Source organism: Aythya marila (assembly GCF_965140915.1).
Source record: "Aythya marila genome assembly, chromosome: 9".
Lineage (NCBI taxonomy): Eukaryota > Metazoa > Chordata > Aves > Anseriformes > Anatidae > Aythya > Aythya marila.
Genome location: NC_139050.1, coordinates 21866259 through 21882999, shown reverse-complemented (window position 1 = coordinate 21882999; position 16741 = coordinate 21866259). Strand labels below are relative to the sequence as shown.

Sequence of the window (16741 nt, the reverse complement as noted above, 5' to 3'; positions counted from 1 at the left end):
CATCAGGTATTTCGAAGTAACTTTCTTCTTACCGGTGTTGACTTAACTTCCAGAGTGCAGGGTAACCTTAGTGGGAACAAGTATAAACACATATATAAGGTAGTGGAGTGCTATTTAAACAGCTTTTAAATATTATAGACAGTTAAAAGAACGCTACAAGGACTTTCAAGATGATGTCCTTCCTGCAATAAAATTTTATAGTGGTCTTACTGACTTTCCTCCTAGTATTTCATATACCCTATGTAATTTTCTAGTTATTTTTCTTTGCAAGAAGATGTGATTACTCCTAACTTTTGGGGGAAATTAAATAATCACTGGGAAAACACTAATCAGTATTAATGCAAATCAGTATTTAGTGGAGATGCTCCACCCAGGTACGCTGGGCTCTGGTACAGATAAAATAACCTCACCTCCCTTCAATGTTACAGTATTCTTACAGACAGATCTTTCTCTACCAATTAAGAAATAATTAAAAAAAAATCTTCTTCGATAAAATTGCATTTTTATCATCTGTAGAAATGTGGCAGCCCTGGTTGGGATGCTTCTATCTGTGGTAAGTTCCTAATACCAAAGTCCCTTTGGAGCAGATGCTCAAGGGAGCCATTACTTTCATCTGCTGCATATCTGCAGAGCTGATTTTTTTTTAATTATTAAATACATATTTTATAGAATCTCTATATACTGCTCATTTAGACCTGTTTCAATTTCTGTTTGAAATCAATCCTGTGCTTTCATAGAGCTGCACACGGCACAAGGAAAAACAGAAAGAAAAATGCAGAATGCTCCAGTTCCTCAATTAATTAATTAATTACATTTTAACCAAGACTTGTCATCTTTTTGTTATATCAGGAGAAAGGCTGACAAGCATCTGACTTATGTAAACATTAGATGTTGAATATGTAAACACTAAACCTGGAAATGCTGAAAATAGAGTTGCCTGGCTTAGCCCCTCATCTTTCTTCCTGCAGCCACCTGCACTTCTCTCAGCCCGTAATACGCTGTGGCACTAAGCTGTATGAGCCCTGCAAGGCCGCTTTCCAGCTGCTCTGGGGATATAATTCTTCTCTGATACGGTCACAATGACAGCAAAGTAACATTCAAACCTAACAGTTGGCATCAACAGCACTGGGCAACAGAGAAACATCTTCAAGATGCAGCTCCATTACTGGCAGGAGTTGGATGTCCCCGTCAGGCCCCCTGTTGGATCTGTTGGCAGATTGAGTTCAGGTGAGCTCAGTTTAAAGTAATTCCTGCTCATCCCCACGCAGCTGTGCCCTGCCCTTTTCTCCCCTCCTGCAGCTAAGCTGCTTCCCCTTTGCTGTCCCGGCACCACAATGCATCTACTCCAGCCACAAACCTAATTTCCAAGATAAAATAAACCTAAATACCACATGGGCAAAAATAAAGACCACTGTGGGTGAGTGAAGTGTCAGCACCCACCATTTTCTTCCATGGAGCCACCACAGTGAGGACAGAGCAGCTCCTCCACCACCAGGTGGACCTGACTGTCATTGCCATCAGCTGGGGCTAAACACAGGGCTTTCAATCAACCCGAATTTGCACTGAGTCCTCCCTTTTGTCACCAGGCACCTGGGCTTTTTGGGGCCTGCCCTGCTGAAGGAGCTCATCGCTGTGGCTTGAGCTCTGGATGACTGTATCTGCTTTACTTCCTTACACTTGAGTCTAAATTCTTCACGGGTTGCACTGGGATAAATTCAGAGATACACAAATCTGTAATGTTACAAACAGAACAGGAGACAGGCTCTGTGATACTGTTTCTGCTCCCACCAAAAGGGAAGGAAACTCCTCAGTACAGAGGGAGTGCTGCAGCAGGAGATGCTTGGGCACCGCAGGGCCTCACGCCGCTCACAGGCAGCTGCTGCCTTCTAAGCCGCTGTGGGAAGGGAGGGCTGCACCACGTGCTGCTTGGCTGACATTTCATTCAACTGCTTTGCATCTGAGGTATTTCTGAAAGCAAACCTAGAAAGGTTTGTATCACGCAAGTTTGAACACAATTTTTTATTACACTATTTTTAGCAGGAAGTCTTCAGCAACCCTTTTCCTGTACACAAAGCAGCTGTGGTTGTGATGCAACTTTTGAGGAGTTTTAATATAAAATACACTTCAGCATTTAGCATACAGATTATCAATGGGGTTAACTTTTCTTTTAAATCAGGCAACTCTTACTAGGAAGTAATCTGTTCTGTGCAAGGGTCCCCACCTACTTGCCAGCACAGCTACGTGACACCCATCAGCTTATAAATACAGGAGAGAAAGATGTCAATTCTGTTACAGGCCTAGAGAAAGACCAGTGGCATACGGCTGTGTTAAACAAGGGCGACCCCCAGCTCACTCCAGAGGATTTCCCAGGGTTGACTCACTTGATTCTCAGCCTCTCTGAAACAGTCCCACTCTATAAAATGAGATAGCACAGGAGATCCTTGCCTGCTTTGCCACTGTGCTGTAGTTTGGAAGACACTTAGCTGTAAGAGACAGGATGCTTGCTAACAAACTTTCACAAGTCACACACTCTTAACGGTTGATCACAACTTATTACAGATTCTGAGCAAGCACTTTAAAAGGAGTTAGAGCTACGAAATGGGCCACAGCTCTGCTGTTTGCTAAGGCTGCGCTGTTGCTTTCCCACTTAGCACATACGGAGAAAGACAAAACAACTCTATCAGTGTAAACGAACTCACAGTGAGCAGCTGCTGAATGTTTTCAATAGACTTCCTGGTAATGGCTGGTACAATTTCATTAGGGCTTCTCATTTTATTTAATAAAACATTGGATGATTTTATTTGTAGTACAGCAACAGGTGCAGGGAAACAAAAGGCACATTTCCTGATCGTGCCCACAAAGAGTCCATTACTCACTGGCTGACACAGAAGGCATTCGTTTTGCCATGTGTAGTTTTTTATATGAAAATAAGGATCACTCATAAAAATAATTGTTTTATGATAAAAGACATCTGAGAGAAGTTAGAGTTAGCAATTGCACTGTGCAAATGGTTTCAGTGCAAGCTCAAGTAACGAGAGAGAGAACTACTCAGTGGACACCAATCGTGCTTTGGATACAGATCAAAATACTCTGTACAGGTGGTGAGCATCGTTAATCCTCATAATATAGAGCAGAAACCAAACACAAGAAAGGCTAAGCTCATGATCCTTGAAAGTACTCTGTAGCGAGGATCCAGTGAAGGATGTAAATGCCACAGAGTAAGTCCTAGAAAAAGGTTTTCTTTTGAAAAAAATAAATGCCCTACTACAACTAATGCCCGGAAGAAAGTAGATTCACAGCTGGACTTCAGCACAGTTCAGTTCCAGCCTGTGAACTTAATCTTAGAGGAGATCTGTTACAGGATGAATCACAAGGTGTTATTTGTAGCTAAGTTAAAAGTAAAACCAAACACCCTCTCAACCACATCGCGTACCATAAGCCTATGGAGGAAGAGATTAGATGTTCTCTGGCTGAGACCTGAGAGTACGTTGTTTTGAAACACGAACGTCTTGCTAAAATGTTCTTCAATCAGTTCAGAGAAAAGAGGAAAGGAAAACAGGAAGCAGAGCACTGACTGCTTCATCTGAAAGAGGAAGAAGAGTAGGTTGTGAAAACCTAGCTTTTCGATTTGCTTTGCCCAGAGGAAAAACATCTTATTTTATTCAGCATACTGGTGAGACAGAGCTGTTTATTCTGACACATTCATGCCTTCTGAATAGTGGCAAACTCCACATAAAGATAACAACATAGGAAGAACCATCAGTGCTGGCAAAACTGAGCAAAAGTTTCTACTCACCTCTATACCTTGAGTAACAAAGCAATTTGTTACACTTGCCTCCCCCTTACTTCTTCTGAGATGCAAAAATCAAGATGAGTAAGAAGGAACGCACATTGTCTGTGCTTTTAAAAGATTCCTGAAAAGTACACGAAAACATCTTGTAGATGGGACCCGGATCAAATATCGTCTTCGTTATAAAATAAGCTGTCCCTTGACATGCATTACTTAATAAATATTTTATTAAAACCTCCATAAACACCCTAATGTCTTTCTGAGACGTGGCCTTTCAGGAACAGCAACTACACAATGCTCACTCACCAGGCCATTGCAAAACTCAAATTGCTAATCCTGTGCTGACAAGGCATAAGATCTAATAGGGCATTAAACATGCTCTGCTAGGCAACACCCAGCTAAAGGCATGCCAAAGAAAAGGGACAGAGGAAAGGCTGCATCACACCAGCACTCATCTCCATGTACAAATGCACTCTGGAGATGACATTCTGCACACACCTGGTCTCCTGCCAGCTCTGCTCCCATCTGTTATGTCCACTCACCACCAAATTAAGTCTCAGTCCAAACCTCTGCTGCTCAGGACGCTGATTTTTCATAATAATTTCTCCAGGAGTTCACTCCACAGTCTATAGCTCTGCCCATGTGACATCAAAATGCATAAATACACTTTCAATCCCCCTGTCTTGCTCCCACAGGCTTGGGGTATCCCAGATGTCAACGTGAGATTTCTTGAACTACACAAGGATGAGGTGTAAATTTATTCCTTCTGCTCACTTGAACGAAGGGGCAGTTGGCAACTAGCTTGTGCAGCACAACAAGGCCCAGACAGGAAGATCTGGGGGAAAACAAAAAACAAACAAGATTTGGGGCTGACTACCCAGGAGCCATGACCTAAGTTCCTTCACATAATGGCAAAGAAGTCCGATTTGGTATCGTCCTGAAGAAGGAAGGACAGACACATCTACCCAAGTTTCTTGCAGGTGCAGGGGACACAGAACCACAACGTGATTTGAAAAATGCACAAAGAAGCTGTTGCAAGAGCTTTGCTGTATCACTTCAAGCACTCCCCTCCTGGAACAGGCACTCTTTGGTCCTCCACACACAGGTGCCTGTATGCAAATACACATTCATTTCTCAAACCTTTCTACAGCCGCACAGGCACATAAATGCAGCCACCTCAATCAAGCAGGATGGCTCCAGCCATTACTTAAGAGCAGAGTATTTGTCAAATACCTGCACGTTTTCCTGCAAAGCTGCAAACTGAGCAGATACTACAGAAGAGCCTGACCTTATTCAAGACCGAGTGTGAGCAGCTCCTGACGCAATGAGAAGGAGCTGCCAACGCAGAGCAACACGTTTGATTTTGAGGTCTTCCCTCCTTTCATTATTTTATGTTTGAAAAACAGGAAGATGAGATGTAGCATTTGGGAGCAGAAAACAATCACTTCAGAGTAATCAGTGAGCAATAAACAAGCTTTCAAACAAGCACCACAGTGGGTCTTGGAAGAGGGAAAGGGAAGCTAAGAAGTAGTTCCAACATTAACTCGGGGATGTTGGACACATAAGATTAACCCAAAATACAGTGCATGCAGAAGCGGCTTCCGATGCCTTCTTCCTCTCTTTGAGCTGACAAAAGAAAATTTGATTGCAAGAGTCTACGCAACTTGCCCCTGTGGGACACGCAGAGGAGCCTGCCCAGAAAGCTGAGCACAGAGCTGACATGCTGGGCTGCACACTCTGGAAGTCACGCACACATTAAGGTCTTTATCAGCAGAAAGAAATGCTTAAACTGTTCCTTTCCCTTCCTGGTTGCTCGCTTCCACCATCCGTGTATCTCCCCACATAGGCCAGCACAGTTTCTGCAGTCGTAAAGAAAGTAGTGATCAGAAGCAAAAATATCAGCCCAACAATTTCCTAGCCAGCACTGGAAAAATCACTTTTTCTGATTTACTTTCATTAGAACTAAGAAGAGGATAATCTATTATCAAGGGTATAGTCAGATACTGGTGAATGGGACCACACAGCAGACTGGGTGCCCAGATGGTAAAATATCCATTCCAGGTGTGAAAATTTTCTTGTTACATTGCAGTCTATGTAACAGTCCTAATAAGTGCTTTTGGGATAAGTAAATATTGCCAATGTGAATGCTGCTCAAGATTAGTTTAACTTCTGGGAAAAAAAAAAAAAAAAAAGTTATTATTTCTTTGTGGAAAAACAAGATGATTGATATCATAGTCTGAAAAAAAAAATAAAAAATGAGAGCTTATTTAAACAGTGAGAGGAAACACAGAAGACAAAAATTAGAAGAGCACTCTACCTGCACTTGAATTTAATTCCAGAGTACCAGAGAGTTAATTGCTTTTAGAAGAGGTCTTACCAGCCAACTTAATACTTCTGTACATACAGATCAAACATGGATAGATCTATCACTGATTTTCTATTTAACCTTCAAGAAAGACAAAAAAAAAAAGTTTCCCTTTCAATGGGTACTAGACATGGCTGCTCTATGCTTAATGACTGAAGTTTAGACCCAATAAAAAACTAAGTTAAACTGAGTAAGTTAGGTCCAAAAAGCTCCCAAAGATTTCTCTAAGCCTGATCAGGTCCCAGAAATTACATGTTCTGCCTACCTTTCTGAGGTGGCCCAGCCCGCAGGAATCATCTAACAGATGCCATTTACTCCTGCCAGCACCTAGTTTTTGAGAAAGGCTGGATGGCCACTATCTTTTCCCAGATCTCCCAGTGACTCACACCAGCACCTCCTGCTCAGCGAGCCTGGACAAGCACCTGGCACGGCCAACTTGCTGCCCAGGGGGCAGAGGAGCGGCAGCGCCGGGCTCTGGGCTCCATTCTGCACACACGGGACGGGTGCTGCAGCACTGAGCTCACAGGCTTCCACACCTCTCCTTAGATTTATCTCTGAATTACCAAACACATAATGAGGAAAAAAAAAAAAAGATGCCATAGAATGACAGCTATCTTGCATACATGCAGCCAACAGAGAGCCATAGTCAACAGGAAACCACTTCCAATTAACTCAAGAAGCAACGCTCAGGACTCTCAGCTGGCCACACCAGCAGCAGGATGTGCTCTTATCCTACATTTGTTGCTAGATGGGAAATAAAACAACAAATGGAAAACTGAATTAGTAGGTTGATCTGGAGGAGGAGAAAATTCTATTCTGTGCATTTTTAAACTCTATTAAGTAGATTGCTACAGGATGTCCAAGCCAAAAGGCCAACCCATTTAGAAGGTTTTATGTTTTACTTGCAGGATTATCCACTTGAATTCACCATTATCTTAAATGGAACAATGGCTATTTCCTAACCTGCTTCCAAACTTTTCTTAATTGCTGAAAATCTCAGAGAAGGCCAGTGCTGGGAGAGCCATTTGCAAAAAGATCTTTTTGCCAAGATAGTGTCCACAGTGAAATATTCCTTAGCATTTTCTATATAATCCTTTAACTATACTATGTGGAGAAAGTTCCTGTATGTAAAACGATATACCTACAGCACCGAGGGATTGCAGAATTTTGCGTTGCATTTCAAACCCAGCAGTGTTTTATAAAACCATTAAACGATGTAGAAAAAGAGAATTATCGCACCACTGGCCAAATTCTCCAATGTTTAGGTTTACCTTACGGTCCTATCAAGGAGCAGGGACACCGCAGGAAGGCGATGCGCCCCATGCTTGGGGGCACGCTGTGCTGGCTGTGGGAAGGGGAAGGTGCCCAGGGAAGCCCTTGGACATGGGGCACTTGGGGACAAACCCACCGGCTGCTCCCTGAGGGGCACCGAGGATGGACCAGGAGATGCCAGATGGGGCCAGGCGGTGGGTGCTGCCCGCGTCCCTGAAAGCACCAAGGGCTCTTCCAGCTGCGAGACCTGCAAAGAAACAGAAGCAATTAATCTTCTGAAAGCCTGCTCGGCCCTGTCAGTGACACCTTTGGGATGGGATCTGTTGGGATGGGACCTCCCCACACGCCGCAGTTGCCCCCCCGAGCCAGCAGCCGCACAGTGCCCTCAGGGCGAGGCGCTGCCCCCCGGGGCCATGCCCGTCGCCCTCCCGGTGGCCCTGCCGCAGTCCTCCCAGCCCTGTCCGGGCCCTGAACACGGAGCCAGCCCTCTCTCCGCCATCCCCTCACCGCCTTCTCACAGGGCCCCGCCTCGCCTCGCCTCGCCTCGCCTCAGCCGGCCCCGGTTCCCCTCCCCGCCCTGCCGGTGGGTAGGGGCGGAGATGGCCGCCGGCTGAGGCGGCAGCGGCGCGGTGAGGGCAGCCGGGCACGTCCCGGGACCTGAGGCGGCTCAGCCCCACCGGAGGGGCGGCAAGGTGGGCTCCTCGGCGGGCAGGGGCCGGGAGGGACCCCCACGGGACCCTCAGCCCCAGCGTCCCCTCAGAGCCGCCTCCCTCAGCCGCGAGGAGTGAGGAAGCTGCGAGCCCAGGTAGGCTGCTAGCTCTCGGGCGGCTTTGCAGGAGGCACCCGGCTGACTGCTCGCCAGCTCTGGCCGTAAAATGCTGGTGTGGGTTTAAACGCGAGCACTTCGTGGATCACAGGGATGCTGCGAGGCTGCCTGCAGCTGCCCTGGGCTCTCTGCTGCTGCTGCTGGGTGTGCGGGCGCCGTTCCTCACCTCGCGGCTCTGCGGCTGCCAGTGAGGGGAGCAGCTCTGCAACCGGCCCGGGCAGGTTGCTGCGCCCTTACTGAGACTGTTAGGGGTTTAAAAACAACGGCAACGACAAAAATAATAACTCTAGAAAAGGCCTGAAGTGCTTCTTAGGGGGCTTCAGCACAGGCGAGCTGTAACAGACAGAAGTATGAGGCACCTGCGCTGCCTAAAAGGAGGGGAAGGGCAAAAGAAGCAAAGTAGCAGTTAATAGTTTTGCAGAAAAGCCGAGGTAAAAGTGGAGAAATGTTTAATGCTTCGCTTTCATCTGTGGTTCGAAGGACAAGTGCTGTGAAAAATTCTGGTATCGCTGTCCTGGTCCCTTAGAGAGGGAAGCGTGGAGAGCTTTTTCTGATACGCTGTGTTGGTGTACATGAAGCCATCCTGTGTTCGTTTTTCTTAGGAATTATCACACGGGAAGACATTGTAAGGGAAGTTAACAAGTCTAAGGGGAAAAACAGCATTTCTGAGGTGCCTATCGCTGTATAACTTATATTGCTAAAGGATGAACAGAACCCCAGTCAACTAATGAAGCTTATTTAGTTTGGTTGCCAACTAAACAGGATGGGTTGTTTGTATGTCTTGTCTGCTTTCGGGATATTCCTGCGGTCTCAATTCCATGTAGATTCTGTGAGCATAACAAACTGCGAGGCCGTAACATGACAGGTCCTGCTGGTTGCACAGTTTCTGTCCTATGTGGTTTTCTAATTTCTTCAGAATACATAGTGGCGCTGAACCACCTACCCCTCTGCCCAGCTGGACAGAAAGACCTTCATGTTTTCTAAAGGGAAGAAGCACAGTCAACCTCATTTCTGAAACCTTTCCTTAGGGAAGTAGGTAGAAGAGTAACTTAAGCGTATGTTGATCTTTTAACTCTCAAAAGAGTATACATAGAAGAACATAAAATATAGGTGTTCCTTGTTTTATTGAAGCTTTTAACCTTAACTAAGGAGCCTGGAAAATTCAGATGTAGACTTGGTAGCTGTTATGATAGGGAATAATATATAAGTAGAACTACACCAGAAATAAATCCCTACAAATATTTTTTTTTCCTTTTCAGACATGAAGCCCGGTGCCCTGTGATGTTTATTTTTCTGGCTCTTACTGTTGGAGGATGGCTGCTCTATTCTGTGAAAATTGTTCTGTCCAGTACCACTACCCACAGGCCCACCAGCCTTTTGAAATCAGCTGCATGTTGCTTCTGATTATGCTTGGAAAGGTGTCCCTTGATTTCTTCATGTTGCAAGTTAAGCAAAAAAATGTGAAAGTTAGCTTTATGGGATACTTCTGTGTTTCTCTGGCACTCCTAGATCTCATCCTGCTGATCAATATAGCTGTCATTTTCTATTTTGAAGACTTTGCACTCTGGGGTGTAAGATTTACAAAGTACCACATTTGCCTCTTCACTCAGATAATTTCTCTTACTTACGGTATTTTGCATTACCCAGTATGTCTCGTGGCTGGTCTGGATTATTACATGACGATAGCCCAAACCTCTCAATCTCCTAGACAAGGCCAAAGACTATTTTATATATTTGTTGTGATTTTCATATGGATTTCAGTTTTTTTCTGTATTCTGAAAGTTCCTGCTATCTACGAAGAACTAGAAATTCGGAACCATTTCTCTCCTTATCAGTGTCCTCTCTATGTCAGCGTGCAGAGCTACGCCGTCTCGTTTGCCATGCTGCTTCTCATAGGCATGGCCTTCATGGTTTCTCGGAAGGAAGTCATAACCATGATACTGTCTGTCAGGGTGGTTTCTTTCGCCAGTCAGCCTGTTCTGATGTTCTCGTACGCGTCTAACAACAACGGCACTTGCTTTAAGTGGCAGCTTCTGACCAGACTCCTCGTCTGTTTCCTTGGCACTTGGGCACCTTTTGTGCTTCTTCAGTTTATCGTTTTGTTTCTTGGTGCTCGGATTCCGGCCTACATGGAGATGAATGTCCCCTGGCTGTACTTCATCAACAGCTTTCTCATTGCAGTAGCGTACTGGTGTCGATGTCACGATGTTGAATTGACAGAGGAGATGTGGTCTACAGACCCATTTGTTAGCTGGAAATTCTGCTTTATGCCATTTAACAATGAAAACACAGAGCCAGCTGAAAAGCCAGGCACAGTAATTGTGATCTGTTAACGAGCTGCTGACTGAAAAGACTGCAAGAAGTGCTGTGCGGCAGAAGTGTGTACTTGGATGCTCTGTGACAGTGTCCTTACAGATAATACAAAGAAGCATCTCCAGAGCTACAACCCATGGAAAAGAATCCAACATTCACAAGGAGAGTAATAAATATTGCACCAGGATGTGGGACACTGCATGCTTCTACACCAGGCTTTACTGCCAGTCCAAAGAGTCTGAAGTATGGGTTTTATGGAAGACGAACACTTCTAAAAACCAAGTTTTCAGTTAAACCTTGTGTTTTTACTAGAATGTTACGCTTGTTTTAAATGGAATGATCTCAGGTTTTATAGTATAAAATGCAATAAAGTATTTTTCTAAGCTGGAGCCCTTTTATCAGTTAGATACAAGTAAGCTACTGTCATGTTCAAACAACTGTGATTTTTTGAAGTCGTCTTCTTGTTCAAGTCAATTTTTGTCGGTTTAACTTAAATTAAGGCTTTTTTTTTTATGTTTAATGAGGAATAAATTGTTTTAGTTAAAGCTATACCTCCTACAGAAATACAAGCTTTGTTTACATACAATATTGCAAGATGTGTAACTTTTGAAACTACAGGAAGGGTGATGTTTCGTTATTTCTTTGCTGCTGCTTCTCTGATGTATATATGCATATTAAAAACTCTTTGTCTACAAACAGAGCAGTAAGAGCTTTAATGCAGAACAAATACAAATGTGTTTAATATGAACAGTTCAGCTAGACTCCCTCAACTAAGCAGACATGTATCCTCTTACAAGTTCTCTTGATACACGTAAGTACATGCCAGACGTTAAAGAACAGGTTCAAGTAGAACAGAATTTATTCTGCAGCCAAGATTACTCTGATATTAAAGTAGTTCTACTTGCTGAAGCAGGTCTACCTCAGTAGGGGAAAATTATTCAGACTTCTAGCAAAAGCATTTCATTAATTTTCAAGTTCTTACAGTTCAATGAAGATTAAACTCTTGGTTTAATTTTGTAAGAGATAAACGTGATACACAACCAAAGCAGACAAATGGAAGTAGCATTTATTTCTGAAGCACTGAACTCACAGTACAATATTATATTGAAATAGGAAACTATAGAAGTAAATGACGCTGCAGGTTGGTTGGTTAATCATTCACTCAGACCCACAGGGAACAATGGTATCACACAAGAATACTCATTAAGAAAAATCTGCAGGTAACAAAAGGTGCAATTACAAGCAAGTTTAAGCAGCATAGTATAAGGTGCTTTGTTTCAGCATTTGTATAATCAATTTATCCATTAACAGACAGATTAAAGTAATCTCACTTCTACGGATTCATAACAAATGAGAGAATCTAAAATTCATTCACATGCTAGTTGGTAATAGGAAAGTGCTTTTTAAAAAAAATGATTCACAAAGTGAAGATCATATTTTTACATATTCACTGTGCTCTTCAACTGTAAAATTTAATTTTTGGGTTACCATTTACAATACTATATATCAATTATAGACATACGTTTTAATTGCAGAATTTAGTGATACATGTGCTAAAATTTCTTATAAAAGAATATTCCAGTATATCACTCCATGATAAGAATTTACAATCGCGTACCATATATTCATCATACATTTCTGCAATATATCAAAGTCCAATTAATTCTGATTTATTACTTCACCCCACATAGTGCTTCTTTCACCCACAGTGGGTAAAAGAGTTCGTTGAGGTTTCAGTGACAACGTTTCAGAAACAAAACCAAAAGGACAGCATTGTTAAAGCAGCAGAAAATGGTTTCTGGAAAATCTGTTAAAAAGGCCATCAAAATGACAGTAAAGGATCAAAAACTGAATTTTAACAGCAGTGTAATAAGAGGCAGCAATGTTCAGCAATAGAGTTTGAAGTGTTTGGCACCACAAATTGTTTCATCCTTTATGCGGGATACCGTATTGGAGGAAATTCTATTTCCACATTAGAAGTAGGAAAGCATGTATAATGTTAACCTTGAAAAACGACCGTAAGCAATCACTCCCTGCACCTGGTTTCCAATTGCTGTTCCTTAGTGCTTGAGATGCTATAGGACAAAATATGTCTAACCATATTTTTGGACACAGCATTTCCTCAGGTTATATATAAACTGGACACCCACTGAAATGGGGTTGACAAAGTATTTACAAAACCTAATTCCATTTAAAAACCAGCAAGTATCTCAGATAGCAATGCACCAGGCATTTCAGAAGATCATGAAATAACTAATGCATACAGATTTGGCAGGCAAGGGAAAATATCTAATTTTAAATTCACTTAACATCAGATGAAGACAAAATTATTTTCAAGAACACGCAATTCAGATGCTTCTTTTGGTGTGGTTAGTCTCACCCTTCTGATTCACTGATGTACACAGAACTGGAACTGCAAGAAGCTGGGCACGGACAGATGTATTTATCGCTGTGGTTCACATTCTCAACCTGTAATTAAAGTTTACCCATCCCCATCTGTTCCGACACAGCAGAATTCCCATAATTGCTGCACTGCTTCTAAAGACATTTTAAGTTTTTTAAATCGTAATTTTACAGGGAAGCCACAACATGCAGGCAAATCAAATGTCAATATACTGATGTCACATCCCTGTGTTACAATCAAACTCTTTCTTTCATACTTTTTGGGAAAAAGCGTCCAAAAGGATCAACCTATAAGCTGTCATTACGGCCACCAAGTAGGTAATAGCAGCGCTACAGGTCTCAGCATCCAACTGTGGCATTGTAGCCTACTGATGTGTACCTATTTTAAAATACATTAACAGTAGCTCATTTTAAGCCCATTTTTATCCATGACTTTTTTATGGAGGGAGATACCTGATCCAGTTGTGATCTTTATTCTGTTACCCTCCTAACAGGCTTTTCCTCCCTTTGTGCATTCTTTTTTTTTTTTTATCTGGTGCTTCTGAGAAGTCATTAACACTGAGCCTTGAGTACAGCAATAAAACCATAAACCATTATTTTGTAGAACAGGATTACAGTTTCACTGCAAGACACAGAGGAGAAGCTATGTAAGAAAGGTAGCAATATCTGAAATAATCCATACTACAGACAACCATTAACCTAGGTTACTACTCGTGCTGTGCCAGCAACTAATGACCTTATACCATGCAAACATTTTACAGTCCTTTAATTCTTACAGAATTATATAATATTAGTGGTAACAGTGGCGAAAGCATTAACCCTTTATGAGAAACTTATGAGAATCCCTTAAAAATCAACATTGAATTTAGTGAGCTATTCTATGTGTTTTCAACTCTAAGTGAAAGTATTTGGCACTCATTAATAAAACTTTTCTTCTTACACACATCTTTCCTGATCAGTACTGGTTTGCTAAGGGTACAGCACAAAGAATTCTTCCAGGGAAGCTGGCTCTGCAGAACACTTCGTTGTTCTTTCAACCATCTACTTTCCAAATAGAGGACGTAATGTCCCAGCTGCCAAAACACTGAGCAGGTAGCACAGGACAACACAAGTCTTCCTGCATGTTGACCACAGCCACAAAGCAGACTTGTGCCATAAATCAATTGCATTTGTGCTTCTAGCTTAATCCCACCGTCAGCTAGGGCACCCTTATTTGGTACCTACGATCAATACTATAAGCCTCTCAACAACCCTATGTAAAAATAGTGCTTTCACACATAGTTAAAAATACTTCTTAAATGTTACATGTTGCATTCAAAGCAATATCATTATTCTATGAATGTACATTTGTGCTCGAATTATAATTCCTTCTAGGTGGAAAAATCTCTTCAGATCACATATTTCCAGATCCTTACTTGCAAAACGATCATTTTGTGTAATTTAGCAGGAAGTTAATACAGGCTGGAAGTTTAATTTTTTTTTTAACTTGAAATCTGCTCACAACACTGATTCCCAGAACCGTGGTTCAGAAGGTCAGATCAACAGCTACAAAAGCCAGACCATAAACTTGCTACGTATCTTTTATTACAAGCATGCTCACACCTTTGAATTTTTCTTCCCCTTCCACGCAGCTATGAGAGACCAGTAAATTATAAGTACAACCTCCACGTGAATAAGCAGGTGTGTATGAGTTACAACACAGAGGTTGCACAACCCAATAGAACAGCTTAGAATGGGGGCCTTGAATACTTGTGGAAGTGCTGCCCATGCGATCCAGGAGACAAGCACTACACAAAATGCTCCGGCCAACACAGCTGAGACCCAGCAGGGCAAAAAGTGCCAAATGTGCTAAATCCACATGGAGAAGAAATGGCACGACAGAGCTCCTCCAATGTTATGCAGAAGGTAGAAATGAATCAGCCCAATTCATATGGATCAAGGTAATGTGTCCTATCTGCTTTTGCATTTGATCTGTGTCCCAGTCTCTGATTACAGCTCTTGGACTACGTTAGAGACAGCATTTTGAAAGAGAAATTGGACATAGCATCTACACTGCAGGTTCCTGTCTATATCATAATTACCTTTCTTCTTTTAATGTCACTATTTTCAAAGCTATCCAGTGGATACAGCTACCTAGAACCCATAGAACCTAACTAAATTCTCATGACCAAAGGCAAATTCCTTTAAAAAGAAGTTAATTGAGACTTAGCTTAAGTGAACTAAGCATTAAGTGATTTTAGATTGCTTTCTCATCATAATATTTCCTGTCTGAAACTACAGTTAATTGTGCAAGAGTGACTTCAAAATGTATTCACTACGAGACATTAACACTTTACATTGTAATTATGCATCTTTAGCTCTCTTCATCCTTATTCCACTCAGCGTTCAACAGAAGCTGTGTGCTTGCAACAAAACACATTGAAGCGTTAGTTTCTCTCCATCTCTAAGTTTGTTGAAAGTTCAAGAAAAAAAAGAGAACAGTATCCCAAACAGATTCTTTTGCAGAGTCATTATCTGTAGCCTAGAACAACTGATGAGTAAAAGTCTGGTTAGACAGCTACGTATCTAAATATATGCTAACAGAAAATCTCTATGCCATATCGGTAGGAGAAAATAACTCTGCAAGCTTTAATATACATGCTTAATTTTAACATGAATAGCCTCAATGCCATCAGAACTACTCGTGTTACAGATTATGTGGATGCCTAATTATTTGCAAAAAGAAGACTCACCGCACAGCTGTCACTGAGCTCTCTGATCAGCTTGAGCTACACATCTGTCAATGCATAAGAAATTTCTTACACGATTAAGCTGTAAGTTTCTGCATTGATATTGTGATGAGAGCAGCCTGAAATAGGCAGCACTACTGCTAGTGACACACCAGCTAGCAAAGTCTCACTACATAAACTTCTATTCAAACTAGAGTTTACACCTGAACATCTCCTTACAGCTAAGACCAAGATAAAGAAGTGATCCAAAAGCTATTGTAAACCTGCTCAAATACCGTCACACATTTCTTTTTTCCTGCTGCCATGTCTGCAGTTATGACAGACTCCACCTGTCCTACTCAAAAGGTTGGATTCTCACTTGTGATTTGTCAAGAAGCTAGAAGAAAAAAATGCTTTCACGGGAGAGAAATGTGGAAATGAATGCTTGCAGGACATAAACCTGAGGTATATCGACACAAGAATAGGAAAAGTTTTACCCTCTACCACTCCTGGAAAATAACAAAGAAGATTAATGGATGTAATGGATTTACAATTTAGCCTGTTTAAAACCCCCAAAACTTTGGGGTGATCCGAGCCAATTGAGTTTAACTTGACAAGTTGGCTGTTTTTTACCTTCTGTATAAACGAGGTGATAAAGTCTTATAAATATGCCAAACGTGAGGCATGGGGTGGCTGGAGAAGTCAGCAGTCCATCGACAAGGCTTGATTTTGAACAAGTGGCCTAGCTTCCTTGCTGCTCCTAAGGCAAAGCATGGGCACTCAGTGCTAAGAGCCAGATCATTTAGGGGAATGTAATTACGCACCCATTTTGACCATTCAGGGGCATTTCTTTAAAATGCAAAATAAACTCTGAGCTGAGACAAGTGTAATAGTTATAGCTCTGTTGGAAGAAATCTCCACAGTCACATTAAGCTCAGGGCTCTGTGAGAGGATGCCCTGAGCTAATGCTGCACTTTGCATTCAGGAGTAAGGTAGAAGCCAGTGGAGAAAAAGGAAGGGAGAAAGCCATCCAACACAACTCCCTTTTAAGCTAAGATCCTACA

The 16741-nt window shown here is 42.2% G+C and overlaps 2 protein-coding genes across 2 annotated transcripts in view; both read left to right on the top strand.

The window, feature by feature from the left end:
* The window catches only part of LRRIQ4 (leucine rich repeats and IQ motif containing 4), a gene marked incomplete at both ends in the record, with an annotated part of 228139 nt that overhangs the window by 68874 nt on the left and 142524 nt on the right, over positions 1-16741 (top strand). The gene's annotated exons all lie outside the window — the stretch shown is intronic.
* On the top strand, positions 8008-11115 carry GPR160 (G protein-coupled receptor 160). Its single transcript, XM_082767770.1, has 2 exons — positions 8008-8232; positions 9513-11115. The coding sequence occupies exon 2, from the start codon at positions 9567-9569 to the stop codon at positions 10584-10586; it is 1020 nt and encodes a 339-aa protein (XP_082623896.1). The 5' UTR covers positions 8008-8232; positions 9513-9566; the 3' UTR covers positions 10587-11115.

Bases quoted from the DNA above. Each gene is read 5' to 3' on its own strand.
- GPR160 (XM_082767770.1), top strand. From the start codon at position 9,567: ATGGCTGCTCTATTCTGTGAAAATTGTTCTGTCCAGTACCACTACCCA.